Source organism: Ostrinia nubilalis, chromosome 18 (genome assembly GCF_963855985.1).
Source record: "Ostrinia nubilalis chromosome 18, ilOstNubi1.1, whole genome shotgun sequence".
Classification (NCBI taxonomy): Eukaryota; Metazoa; Arthropoda; class Insecta; order Lepidoptera; family Crambidae; genus Ostrinia; species Ostrinia nubilalis.
In genome coordinates this window covers 1746652-1761952 of record NC_087105.1, presented here as the reverse complement: position 1 = coordinate 1761952, position 15301 = coordinate 1746652, and the positions used below count along the sequence as shown (strand labels likewise).

Below are 15301 nucleotides of genomic sequence, written 5' to 3'. Positions count from 1 at the left end.
CCCGGGCCGCCGTAATGATATTATTATATTATTACAATCAAACGCACGAATTCAAGACGGTTTTAATTTGTTGGCCATTGATTTATAATGGAATTACAGGCCTGGAGGCCTCGCTGGCTCTCCTTTCCCATGTAGAGTGTGCCAATTTTCTTAAAATAACATTTTTTATTGAAGATTGTGTGTTGAATACATTATTTCATCCCTATAATGCGTATGAAGAGATTGACAATGATCAATGCAAATTGTCAAAGATTATACAAATAAGAATAGTCGTCTGACATTGAAAGAGTTTAAGCTTTAACTTTTTGCACCCATCTACCTGTCCACATATCGAAAATCGAAAAGTTTTTTTGTTCGCATCCTATACGCGTCCGTTCCTATCTTGTCTACGGTTTTTGTCGAATAAGAGCGGTTAAAAACACCGTTACTCCGATCCATTTCCGCTTCACTACACACTATTCACAGGTGATGTTTTTTCTACTTTATAATAATAAAAAATAAAAAATACCACCAGTCGAGCTCAATAAGATCTTGTTAAGTACAGTTTTTTCGCTTTTTTAATATAATTGCTGTGTTTTTAGAAAAAAGCTTCAAGGGAGTTCTTTAAAGCTATTTCTATAGCCGCTCTAAAGTAATGATCGATTTAGTGAAGGGAAGACTCGATATTATTGAACGTGTTGGTATCCTAGCCGACCGTATTTACATTAAAATACCCAATAAGGTTTTTGATTTATGCTTTTAATATTTTAAATATGGCCGGCGGGCGAACGCATTACCTCACTCCCGTATCGACGTATCGTAAGTCCTTCGGATCGCTGCGATTGGTCGGCCAGCAGGTTTTTTATATGGTCACCGATTCCCTAATTATGGATTGGATTCCTGTGGTAATGTAGGTGCTTCATATTGAATGGCCAACTTTGTTCCTTTTTCAAAAACTGGAACATTCAAAGTGGACGGTAACTAACGTTCTGTTCGTTTTTCAAAATTCTTATTCAACAGCCAGTGGCCATGATTTAGTTTAAAGTTTCTTTTTTTATCAAATATTAAATGTGGCCAGTGACATTCTGATTCTTTATTCGATGTAATCACCAATTTTACTTTTGGAACTTAATATTTCAAGTTATTTTCATAAATCGAAGCATTCAAAATTGCGTTATTTCATCCTTTGTGTACGCAACGTCGGTAGCCATTATAAAAAGCCGTTATTAAAAAGCAACAAATCCAAAAGCTGACTCGTGTTATGTGTTTTTTTCATATTTTGTTTCTAACTCGTAAACGTTATCTGTAACAACGTGGCTAAGTGATTTACGATGTAGGTCAGATTTGTTGGTTTACGGGCCGGAGCTCGAACTTGGGACCCGCGTTTATGACGCCCGTTTTTACAACCTTTATACAACTGGAATATTGAATTAGTACGTATATTTCGTTACGCGACACGCGTTTGGAAAACTAACACTTCTAATTAAGCCTTAATTAAGAAGTGGACCGCAGAAATAGGCGGTTTTATAAATAAAATTACAGAGTTCGAGTGAGGTGAGAACCAATCGAGTTCTCATTTGAATGTGGGCTCGACCGGTTGATTTTTTATTCAAATGAAAAATAAAAAAGGGAGAGAAAGAATCCGGCCCTGTTCGCCGATCAGAAATGTCGGCCAAATGTAGATACGTATAATATAGCTGAACTTATATAAATTTGCATGGTAATACTGGCTTTTAAAACTATCAAAGAAATTTACTTTTAACTCGAAGTGGATTAGTTAATGTATAATGAGGTTTAAAATATCACTTTCTTGGCAGTTCACAAGATTGATTTAATTCGTTTAGTAATGAATAAACGTTCCAATTTACGCAGCTACTCCCACGGCTAGTCTGAGTGGCGATGAGAAAAACCCTTTTAGTCGAGATTCCGACTTGCGACAGTCGCCCACGCATTGGCAACTGCCTCACTACCGACCAAAAACTTTCAAAACATTATGACCCGTATTAATAAACTGATTGCGCTATTGAAGGTTTATTACCTCTGATAATAAACATGTTTAGAGCGAGTTGTGGTCCATCAATAAATTCAATTAAATCCCCAATGGCTCTTTATTTAAAAACATGATGGAATTCAGAGTTACAACGGGCCATTATAATACTGCCAACGTGCACAAAGCACTAAAGTCTAAAACAAAAACGAAACATAAATCGAACACTGTTCGTTGTATTTTTAAATCACGACCAAACTCCAAATCCAAAAGAATGACAGCCATTCGAATAGGGAACGTCTATACGTCAACGAACCGCCATTATATCACATTTCATTCCGAGTTTAAATAAAAAGTATTCGTTCAGAAACACTCCATATCTCAATCCGTGAGTCTCTCATTCCAAATTTAAATTTCTGGAAAGAGTTTGATGTTCGGAACGATAATCGCCCCGAACCCGACTCGGAATGCCGTAATATCTCATTAAAGGCATTACATTTTAACTAAACAACGTTGTATCAAAGGGATGTTTTTCAAACGATAATAACTCTTCTTACAAGTTTTCAAGGTTTAAGTTGTCGTATCAGGATTACGCCCTTACCGATTTAGTGCGGAGACAGTTCCAAATTTGAATCCCCAAGAGTTACGATGTCAAATCTTAGCGGCTGTCACTAAAATCGAAAATAGTATCGGCGTCACAGAGGATTAGAGCGAGTTTTATTCCAGCCAGTGTGTTTACTCTGTCATTCGTGAGCTTATAAAAGCACTCTCAATCATGATCTGACATTGACAGCAATGTTCGGAAACCGCCAAGCGGTGCGTTTACGTGCTAGTGTCAATAAAATTCACAGTCGTAAATATGAGTTTCAATGGTCGGTTGTAAAATTCAAATTATGATAAACAAATAGTATTCGGCGCGTGCGACCAAAAAGCTGTCGATTACGAATTAGTATCGAAGACATAATTAGCTGTCAACGGCGTTTCCGCTTCCGCTGTTCTATTTTCAAATCGGAGCGTTTTTTTTCTCTACCCTCCACCTGCCAGTTTATAACATTTCTCCGTGTAAATTCAGTCTAAAAATTTCGTTAGTCTTTTTATTGCCTTATGTTAATTTCTAAGCTAATTATGCCTATGAAAATTTATAAGGCCGACGCACAAAATTAATACAGGCCCACCGGGGGCCGTATTTTATCGGATGAAACGTAAAAAATGTGAGTTTCGTGCCGTTTTTACGATTCATTTTGAGTTTTTTGAGTGCCAGTTGTGTCCGAATGTGTTTCCCTTTGTTTGTGATCGGGCCCAGCCTGACAGTTAGGTGTTGTGGCTCTGATTCTTTTTTATTAGTTTCGTCACAAGTGTTAGGTTTCGGTTGTGAACTAAAGTGTGTTGTTAGCTTAACGTTTACAATGTTAATGTGTGTTTGGATCTTTCGAGGAAATGTTGAATTTGTTAAATTGTCAAACTCTTGTTTTTTTTTTTTAAACCAAGTTCAAACATTATTGTTGTAAACGTTAATTCATGTTTTCAGAACGTTTTTCAGGATGTAAAGGATTTTTTCTAGAATATAATTTTCTTAGCGATTGCAATAGGTTTTCGATAACCATTTGCTTTTTAAGGTGTTTTTGAACCTGAAACTGATGATGCAAATGCCAGAGGAGACCGGGGTCAAACGATACTAGTTACTGTCAGAATAGAAGACGATGATAGTAGCCTTAATTTTGAGCAACATAAAAAATAAAAGTTTACCAGTATTAAAAAATATGAAGTTAATAGATTTACCAGTATTATTGCTTTTCCACTTTAAGTGGTATTACCAGAATAATTGCTAGGAGTAGGTTCTTAAACAGTACTAGTATCAGAAGCTAGAGCGGACACTACAACGGCTGATATGTGGCAGGTACACGAGCTGTGCGACAACTTCTGCCACCGCTACATCAGCTGCCTGAAGGGCAAGATGCCCATCGACCTGGTGATCGACGAGCGGGAGTCGGCGCGGCCGCCCGACGCCAACGGCGAGCCTCGCTCCGCGCCCGACTCGTCGCACGACGGAGCCAGCACCCCCGACGTCGTGAGTACCCCCTACACCAAAACCCATCTCATACAAAGGCGCGATCCCCAGCTTGCACCCAACTCAACCACGAGCTACCTCGTCCACCCCTGCTCTTAGTCTGGCCATTGCAAAAACGAAGTACACAAAGGGGGTGCTCGCAATTTAGTCCCAATTTCCTCCTAATGCTTTTTTGTAACGCAGCCTCGAGGGTACCCCCCTCGAGGCCGCGCCTTCCCTTACAAATCTTCGTTTTTGCAATTGGCCAACCTCTTGCACTGTTCCGATACTATTCGAACCTTAAAACCTTGACAGTGAAGGGGTACACTGGGTGCGGTGGTAGCAACCACTCTCGCATGATATTTGCGCCGATATTCGTTTGTTTTGCACCGGAATTCATGTATACGATTGAAAAATATAAAAAAAAACATACGTATAACGTTGATTGTAATATGTGTATACTAATAACGTTAGAGTAATTTTAACTGGAGCCGCTGACAGGCAAACCCAATCCAACGCCATACTTAGCTACGCGTTCCGAGCTTAGATTAAATAAAAACTAACTAATTAGATGTATTTGAAAAAACTATTCGAAAACGAAGTATACGTAAAAATACAACTTTAACTTGCCTAAGTGAGATAATAAGGTTTACTTAAGAATTTTAAATTATTGTAATTGATTTACGGTGGTAGATGCTAGAGTGTTATTGTTTTGGCTAGTAAATAATACAACATAATATACGTACATAGTTGATATTCTGATCTATTACGTTTACTAAACGATAGAAGCACAAGAATACGGTTTAGTTAGTTAAAACAAAAATACGTATGCAAGTATACGCTAGGTGTAATGTCCACGGACTCTATAAATATATGTATGTGCGTTCCGATAGGATATAGTTGCTTCACAGATATTTAGTGGTGGCGTTGATTGTGTTCCACGATTCCCCTTTCTCCTCTTTATAACTAGATGGATAAGATAATTACGTTTATTGCTGTATTTTTGTACATTGCATGTTACTTCCCGGCAGCACACCGCCGGACGATTCCTTTCAGTTCGATTGTTTGATAATTTTAAGGATATTTTTGGGCGTTGAGACTGAATTGTTTTGTTTGTGTTATATATTATTATTTCCCATTTTGTTAAAATGAGCCATGTGTCCGCGGAGCTTCGCTACTGTCCGCGCAGGACAATATTTTATTATACTAAAATTAGTTATTTTTGTCTGTATATGAGTTTTAACAATAAAATTTGTGTAGTTGATCACTTAAGTTAGGTCTAGTGTACGTTGCGGTAGTAATCTGGAGACTTAATTTCTTAAATCTAACTCGTAAATGTATAATAATGCTATTTGGTGTACGTCCATCCTGTATGTCAATGTGATTAATTTTATAATTTAATTTTCTGAACGGATTAAACAATAAAAATGTTCTGTTTGAAATTATCTGGTGGTTTTTTTTGGGAGAAATCACCGTAAAGTTGGTGGGGGATTTAGGGAATAATGTGGGGTTTTTATCATGTCGGCGGATTCTATAAGCCGCTGCGGCGCCCCCTGGCGGGGAACTCGGGAAATTGTTTCTTTACGGCGCCCCGCGCTCTAATCTATCGCCCGGGAGCCCCGCGACAATCTTGATATTTTATTTATATTTTATCGTCTGCCATTGACGTTTGAAGGATGTCGGGGATAAATGGCGGTTGAGAACAACTGGGGTTAGTATAATTGGCGACTTAGACGTGTTTATTTTTTAACGCCGCACGCTGAATGGTATTGACAGCTAAGAATTTCCAATTCGATTTTCACAATGTTCCTTAAGTTCTTTCACAAATTACACAAGTACAACAAGTGTATTTTTAAAATTTATTGGTGTTTTGATCCATTTATCAATGTACACCTATGTTGAATTTGTAAACATTAGTGCAAACTTATTCGAACTAATCGAAAATCTGCCCAAATTAATGAAACAATATTTCTCACGAAAACAGATTTTACAACTAAATCGGTCTTTCCATCTAAAAAGTTTGAAACATTTTAGTACAGCAAACATTGTTTTGTACTAATAGGCGATTCAATTAATAAAAATGTGCATATTTCGTCTGATACATTTTATAGCCTACCACAGCCGATGTTGCTAGTAATAAGGAAAATGTTAGAAATTGGTAACGTAGCATATGAACAACGGTATGAATAAAACATGTATGTTAGCAATAACAGAAATAAGACGTAATAAAGGGGAGGCCGGGGATTTAGGGGTCGCAATCCGTCACGCGTTCGTCACGAGCATGTGACGTGACAATGCCTGGTCGGCGGTTGTCTATGGTCTATGGGGAGGCACTTATCTCTGGTTATGACTGGTATTAATGAATGTGGAGTGATTTGTGCTAAGCCGGATGGATGGGACATGGTTGTTTTTAATGGTTGCTTAGGCTGGATGAATAGGAATTTCGATAATTGAAACTGGAAAAGAAGAAAGTTCATTCTCAAGATCTTTGGATCCAGTTACAGTTTACTACATCTACCGGTAAATTTTGAAACTTTGAGTTACTACCATCTACCTGTAATTTTGAAACTTAGATTTGTTTGTTGTAAATATGATAAGATAGTACCTCAAGCTATGTTACTGTGAATCTTATGACCTTGCAATAGGTGGTATTTTACAACAAAAATCTGTAGTCTAATGTAGAGCCGACAGAATTATTAAAAAAGGAGAGAAAGAAGTTTCTTGGGAGATACTTACGATCGAGAAAATATGAAATATTAGTCATAGAATTAATTCCACTAAAATATATCTTGTCTTCATTCCTTTTTTATGCGTAGTGTGTGACTTTCTTGACCCTGTACAAGGCGAAAGCTGTTAAATTTCACGTAAACGTATCGTCACGTTTACGTCACGCCACGCTCACGTGACGTCGTCAGACCTAAATCTCATAACAAAAGGTAGCGTTTGCGCATGTTCATTAGCGTCTATCTGTCTGTCTGTCCGACAGCTTTATACCATAGTAAATCGCGGGCTAGACGCAGCTTAGTATAACTGTAGCAAACGAGATTGTTCCATAAATCTTGTTAATTAAGTCGCTTTTAAAATACGTCCCGCGGCTGTAAAGCGATCCTAGCTTTGAGGAATAGGAGCGTAATAGTGCATACAGGCTGTCCCAAAATTATGGACATAAAAAACTAAAATTTGTCACATGACACATCTCAAAACTTATGAAACTTTTCCATGGACATCTATCTATCTATCTTTTCAAGGCGACAGTGAATAGGCACTTAAGTCAAATGTATTTAAGTCTGGTCGCCATCGCTGCACGCCGGCTGATCGCGTGTGATCGCGTTGGTTTGGCCGAACCTTTAGAGGGCAGATATGTACCATCTTAGACTGCATCTCACTTAACACCAGGTGCGATTACGATCCAATCCTTGCTTTGTTAAGCATAAAAAAATATTAGGCTTGTTTGATGCGTCTTAGGCCCAGCTACCTATAGTGTCAATGTGACATGCTTATTTTGGGACACACTGTATAATGACGTGACGCAACTTGATGTAGTAAGGGTTTGACCTGTGAAATTAGACTACTTGATAACCTTAAAAAGTAATGGGAAATACAATATCTTCTTAGGATGGATTAAAAGCGATTTGCTTTAAATTAACGAGGTCCGATCACTCGTAATGCAGAATTTAACAAAATGTAGAGCTTTTTAGAATTTTAATAAGCTACTTAAAACTACGCCTAAATAGAAAGAAACATGTAGATATTGCAATAAGTAAGCTACTAGTAGATTCTTAATGTTAAACCAGCTTATGAATACAGGTCTATCCAGTGAAAGTCAGGAACTTAGATTATTAGTATAGGCAGGCACATGCTTGCCGTCGGTTCATTTGGTTAATTAGGCGGCCAATCAAACGCCAGAGATTGGCGCGAAATTGCTGATAACCGGTAATTAATGATTGGGTTATTGTAAATATATTGACCAGGCTCCATTGGTGAATTAAGTAGCCGTAGAGTAGATATAGGTGCTACCTAAGATGAGATAGAGCTTAAAGGTATTGAATAAAAAATGAGACAGAAACTGTCTGGATATGGTGGGGACTGTAGTCCAAATCATACATTTAGCTCTGGTAAATAGAGTTCGTATTCCTGTAGTGGAAACTAATTGATTTGATGATGATGATGAGGAATTGAATAAATGACAAAAGAGCATCATAAAGAGCTTTGGTAAAGTAAACGACATCCAGAACGAAAAATGCTCATTTTTTTAATTCAGTGTTTCGTCCCAGTGGGACGAACCTGTTGTGGGACGAATCACTGAACTAGCCACACAGACATATATCAAGAGAATTCAAGTTTGAAACGAACATTTAGTGGTTTTAAAGTAGGATCGAAGTTTGTTTAGTTAGTGGATGGTAGAAGATGGGGCCACAAACAAGTAAGTGCTGAGCATAACGGCCGTCGTTCGACAAATTGAAATAGCCCAAAGTGCTTTCCCGGCAAAATACCAACTGCAGCTAAAATTACCAAAAGTCGGACCTAAACCTGTCAATTTTGGCGCCAAAACAGTAAAAAGACGCCGCCTGTCGCTCGTAAACCGCCGCTTTCAAATCTGGAACGCGCGCCATTGGCCGGCCGCCGGCCAATCTGCACGCAAAGACGGATTTTACTGCCATCCATTGGCTGCAACGCGGTAACTTATTTACGACAGACCTAAGCCTCGCGAAATTTCTATTAATAAATTAGTCGTAAAACCCCGTGTAATTTATTGTCATTGCCGCTCACCGTAATTATTCCCTTTATAAGAATAACATCTTCATGCCTTATACGCGTTGTCTGCGTAAAAATTAAAAAAACAAAGGCGCGGTCCGACAAGGCATAAATTCGAACGAAATCGCGTTCCTTTTTTAATTTTCGTATTTCCACCTGTGCCTATAGATTACAAAGGAGGTTGTTTTAATCTTTTTTCCGCTGAATAGAAATAATAGGCGCTACCTGCTGCGCTTTGATACAGCGCTGCGGAGGCGGCGGGGCGCCGATGTCTTCATCCCAACTGGAAAAATGATTATTTCCTTAATAACAAAGAAATGTGTTGTTGAGACGTTTGCGGACTCGTAGGCTCTTAATGATGTTTGCCAAATTACAAAATGATGGGGGTTTCCCCTTAAAAGTTTGGAGGTTGGAGAATATTCATTTGCGAAAAGTGTGCTTGATATTGAAGGTTTGTGCATCTTAAAAGGCATTGAAGAAATCTAAAATGATGAACACAATACTGCAATAAATATTCAAAATGACAATCACTGGTCCTTCGATAAAAAACTCAATGCAAAATTTATTAATAAATTAGCCAAAGAGTAAGTAATGATATCATTTTCGAAAACCGCCAAGATTATTCAATTTGGAGAAAACGACACTGATGTCATTCGCCATCTGTCGGCCATTACAGCCCACACAAGCCTCGCTCCCTTGCAGACCCAGATATCCTTGCTGGCTTAAAAATTGCCTTTATCTATATTGAAATGAGAATAATGAACAATGAGTTGCTTGTGACTAATAATGCGTAATTCGAAATGCCATTTTAAGATGTAGTTTGGTTAAAAGAAGTACATATTTCTGAAACAGGTGAGAGCAAGAGTATTGAAACTTCTGTAGAGTATGATTTCTTAGGTGATAAACTTATTAAGTTAGGTAAACTTATCTTATTTTAGGATACATTAGATCCTATTAGAATAGTTTCTAGTTCACAACTAGATTTCGTTTATACTGTTTACTGCAATATTGGTAGTATAGGTAGAAGCAAATTAATTCCTTATTACTTTCAAATAAATGACTTAATAACATAATTTGTAAAGGAACAAATTAAGCAATACACAATCACACTCCAAGCTAACCCAAACAAGGCGCTCGAATTAACGGACAATCATAAATGGGCAATTTGGACAAAAACCCCAAGATTTCTTACGTAGGAGGACAAAGAGCTTCAATTTACAATCCAGGAAATCGTACAAAGAAATACACACATCTAAATTTTGATTGGAAAATGGACCCTATTACAATGACACAAGGTGCCACAGTTCAGCTTGACGGGCCGTATGGACCTCATGGAGGGCCGGCCCCCCGCAGGGCCATTTGTAGGGAAACCAGCACCGCTTCCGGGCCGCGACCTCTGAGGACGGAGGGTATGCACTCTATTGCAATACTGGTTGTTCGGGGGATACTTGTGGATATTAATCAATTTATGTGACAGCTCGAGAAATGTGTAATGTTGTTGTAATATTATGGAACTGACGCATATTAAAATTGTATAGAACAGCTTTTTTTAATCCACCACGAGGAAGCTCTTGGCCTGCTTCTTACTTGGTGGAAAGTGATGATCAGGCTCTGAATTACATAGAATTATAGAAAGGAGAGTCAAGCAGAACATGTATGTTAATAATTCCATGATGATCTTGGGGATACCATAGGCTAGGATTTACGTTAGTTAATAACCTACATGCTTCTGATTTTATAAATATATCCCACTAAGCTTGAAGAGATTTACTTCCACTCTCAACGGACGTAGCCATTCATTCAAGTTCATTCATTGATCTCTCCAATGTTACTGCTCACTTGACCTTCTCCCGAGAGCCTAGACGTCGAAGCCGTGATTGTTTATTCTCACGGTACTAAAATTTAATTAAAATATTACTCAAGACATGAGAACAGTTATCAGCAATGGAGATGCTTCCACATAAATTGATATACATATCGAGCAATTACTCATGGAGAACTAATCAAAATCGTACAAGTTATCAATGTACCCGTTAAGCTTCTGTCTGTGAATTACTAAACTTTCTCTCGTAACAATAAAAAAAACCGCCATAAACGCCGACACAGTAACACCGGGAGTGGAAATGGCGCGTTCAAAATCAAAAATTCGAATTAAATTTTAAAAGTTTAATTACGGGCCGCGATCGGCTTCCGTAAAGCGCATCTTTGAACACATTTTCTAATTAGCGATTGGTCACGCGCGCGGCGGCGATCGCCATTATTCCAAATCCGAATCCAGCAATTTGAATTCGGAACGGTCGCGGTCCACCAAGAATCGCCTCCTCGTAAAATCATAGACGAGATAACTTTTTTTATGAAGCGCGGGTCGTGTTACCAGTTGTATGACTAAAAGATTTAATTAATACTTTTATTGTTACCGCAGTAGCCACACTGAAACATTAATTAGGGCGCTTTATGGTTTATGATCTGTTTTATGTACATCGTAATAGTAAAAGTAGCTCATGTTATCATTCAAGAAATATGGCAACGCTTATTAAATTTCCACTCAGATACAATATGAGATTGTTAAACGAGCGGTCAGCGAGCCAATCTAAGGGAATTCTAAATCAAACACAGTCATGCAATATTTAAGTGGTCAACAGCGCTAAATAAAGTGATGTCGTCATACCAATTAAAAAAATTATCCCCCTTAATAAGTGTCAATTCTTAACGAATGTGTGCATACGCATGATTTTTATTTCACACGTTCCTCAGTACGGTATTGTAAAGAAAATGAAATCGTTGACATTGAGCTTTAATAGCATGCTGTATGGTGCAGTTTGCATCGGCATGAACATTTACGACTATTTTTATTGACGCTTAGTCTCGACACTCATATGGAGCTCTTGGATTCAAAAAAGATTATACAAACAGTATCGACTCTTCAACTTTGGTCTCTATCTCTGAGCAGTAAGACTGGGATTGGGATGTGCTCAAATGCTTGATGCTCGTTCAGAAACGTAAAGGTACCAACTAATATGAGGCAAGTAGAAGATGAACGAAGTAGAAGGGGCCATCAAATTTTAATTGTGCGTTAAAATAATAATCAATGAGGCGACTACCTCTAACGGACCGCATTCGCAAATAGAATGTGCGGATGTATTCGATCGGAGAGCGTTCGAATTTCAAATTCAAATGTAATTTGTGTTGTCTATTCTAATTAAAACGTGAGTACTGGCAGTAAATAATGACGATGGGCTTTGATTCACAGCCTTAAGGATCAATTTCCATTATTTGTTTTTCTTTTTTATAGTAGCAAATGTACAGGTTGCTATGACTTGATTTGGTGGCAAAAGCAACCATATAAATCAATGTTTGCCTGTGTATGAGCATATAAAACCTTTTACAGTCAGTGGAATTGTAAAGGGCCTGTTCTCGGTTAATTGCCTGTAAAGTGCAACTTTATCGAAGCTCCAATGAAAATGGTAGCAGTAGCGTTCCCCAAAAGCTCCGAATCGTGGCTAAAACTGAAGAATAAAGACTCAAAAGCTTTAGACATTAATTGCTAAGTCGTAAATTATTTATTTTACAATAAAGCTTAGCTTGGAACTACCACTACTTTTTCGAATCATAATTTTGGACTATTCAGCTATCAATTGGGAGAACTTGTTTATGGTAAGGCCTCATAGAGCTTTAGAACAATTTAACAACACATAACGTTAAACAACTCCGTCGAAAACAAAACGTATAAGTGATATACGATTTTCTGAACATTTTCAGTCCACCAGCTTGCTTTTATTGCTAGTGAGATTAATACTTTGTTTTTGATGAGTGTGAAATGAGACTACGTGTTCCCCTTCCACTGTGCCGAAGCTCTGTATCGACATAAAATCTCGCGTCGTTAGTCATTCACGGATCTCGTTAATTTGTCACGTTTGCAGAAAAGTGTCATGGCCGCCACATGAGGCTAGATTATGTTATAAAATTAATGTCTAACAGTATTCCAAGAATATGAGCGGCACTTATCCTCTAGTAAACGCGAGCTAGAGGAAAACGTAAATGTCGAGGTTTATATGTTTATCACTTTCATTGGAGTTAATTGAGTTTTCCAAGGTAGTATATTGAGTCCGCTAAGTAATACTATAGACAAATTTAAACTCCGAAAATCACAATAACATCCACGATTTATACTGACGTTAAGAGAACTGTATAGATTTGACAGATATGAAATAGCACCAACCGAATCGTTCTCCAATAAGCAAGTGTCATTCCCATTTCTCGGCAGCCATTTTCCGAAACATAACTCGGTGTTTCAGCAGAAATATCTTCCAGTAAACAGTGGGTCGAAATGAAGCCGCATTTCACCTGCGTGGTCAACATGGCGCGGATGCCGCGACTTCTATTTATATAAATATTTACTTGGAGTTGGCAGCGGCCGCGGTGTTATTCGAGGGAAAGGTAACAACGACGCCGGGACAAAGATTGATGTTGTTCGAGATGAAATATTTGATTTGAACACTAGTTGGCTAATTGTTATGAAAGAACGCGGTAATGCTCGCGCTCTGACAATATAATAAATGAATTAAAAAAGGCAGCCAACCGTACATTTTGTTATAAAGTATTGCAGAATATTGAAGCTACAGTTTATTTACATGCTATCATAATCGATAACATAAAAACAAACTAAATTATTCATAAAATAATTTAGCGAGACATGAAAATGTAAATTAAAAATTACAACGATGGTAATTCTTTGAGTTCAGATGATGCATGCAAATAAAAAATATCAATGAGTTCTTCCAGAATACTTAACGGGCTGCATTGTTTGATTGCGACCAATAAAGAATGCGGTTCATTTCGCGCGGTAAATTGGTGGGTGTCGGCCATTGATCGCCAATAAGATCAAATCCGATTGTTGTGCACGCCTGAAGTTTATTTCAGCGCTACGCTGGCAGTCGCCAGGAATGTCCCCGCACGTGCCCGCTATGATAATAATAAAATGTTGGCGCATTATTTATTTATAGTCCGTCTCCGGCTGTCGGTCGTCCGTCTGTGTGTTTAGCTGTTATTATATCTACTTGGCGAGCAAGCCGCGGTTCTTTGTCTCGTAACGAATTACGCGACTCGACGTTCCATTCTGTTTTTGTTTCGAAAACACACTGCAACGTCATTCTGTCTAGATCTGTGACTGCCACACTTATATTCGCTTCCAAATCGCCGCCAATGTTGCGTCTATGAGTGGATACAAAAATAACAGTACCAAAGCTAGGGTTCAAAATTGATAATCCCAAGTTCGTCTCGTTCACTGCTCTGTACAATAATATCATACCGGCATTGTTTTGCTCGGTGGAGATGGTCGCTATTTGCGGACGTCTTCCCTCCCCCTCCCCCGCTGCCCCCACTACGGTATCCGTCTGAACATGAGCTATATTTTATCCCAAGTTGGGTTCGCAGCGTAAACTGTCAGAATCGGCTCGAAAGGATACGTAGGACGTTCAACTTTTAGTTTGAAATTTTAAAGCAGTGACGCCGAGTGCTTTTATGAATAGACGAAGTTAAGATCTCTAATTGGTAGACGAGCAAACATTCCCTGACGTGCCTGATATATCAGACGGGCTCGGAGTAACCTCAAAAAATTTCCACGATTTATCTCGCACACAAATTGTAAAAATTAATGATCCCGAGACGTATGGGAATGTACCGTGAAAAGGACATTAACAAGAGAAATAATTAAGTATAAATCATCAAAATCAGCGCGACGATGCATTGATAAAACGCGGTCTATATCTCAAACGCATTTGAAATATGGCGGCCGCGTCGACGCAGACAGGCAGTTGGCGCGCGCGCCGCACGGTGGATCGAAATGGCATTAAAGTGGACATAGGGATTTTTTCCGGAAAATCGAATTTTAAAAATTGCCAATCGATAGTCCTTTGCTCACTTATCACGACATGTCATATCACATTTTTCTCTAAACCTGATACTTTAGCTTAAAAAAAATAATTTGTGTTTTTTTTGTATGAAACGAGACATAAAGTGCTAATTTTCTCCGAAGACCTGCTAGATCGTGACTTGAAACAACCTAGGTCGGTATAACTGCATTATTTATTAATATTCTAAGCTATTTCCAGCTGCTCCAAACCGCAACTTAGCCTGTTAAACGATTCCGAAAAAAATTAAAAATGGACTCTTCTTGTAATTGTATTTTAGTTCTTTTTTTTAGAAAAAGCTTCGATTACGGTACTAGAAAGTGATTTTATCGTTAGGTGACATTGTTATCTATTCTCAAAACCTGTTAAACCCTTTCTTTCCTATCAGCACATGACTTTAAAACAACAATGAAGTTACTCATACCTCGTAAATAACGTGTTTTGCGAATAAGCAGATAATGGTCAGGGGTGGGGGTAAAAAACAGATAAGGATTGTTTATTTTTTTTTAAATTTAGTTTGGGCTGTGTAACGTCACCAATAACATTCAACTTTAAATGCGGTTTTTAACATGTAATTACAATGGAAGCTATTGTGAATAATATAGATTTGTTCGTAGTCTTAAG

The 15301-nt window shown here is 38.2% G+C and overlaps 1 protein-coding gene across 5 annotated transcripts in view; it reads left to right on the top strand.

Annotated features, from left to right (window-relative positions):
* Nucleotides 1–15301, top strand: part of LOC135080508 (homeobox protein homothorax) — a 341592-nt gene that overhangs the window by 62471 nt on the left and 263820 nt on the right. For all 5 annotated transcript variants that reach the window (XM_063975145.1, XM_063975148.1, XM_063975146.1 and 2 more), the window contains exon 6: nucleotides 3864–4034. In XM_063975145.1, coding sequence (XP_063831215.1) covers nucleotides 3864–4034 — 171 coding nt within the window. The remainder of the gene's footprint in view (nucleotides 1–3863; nucleotides 4035–15301) is intronic.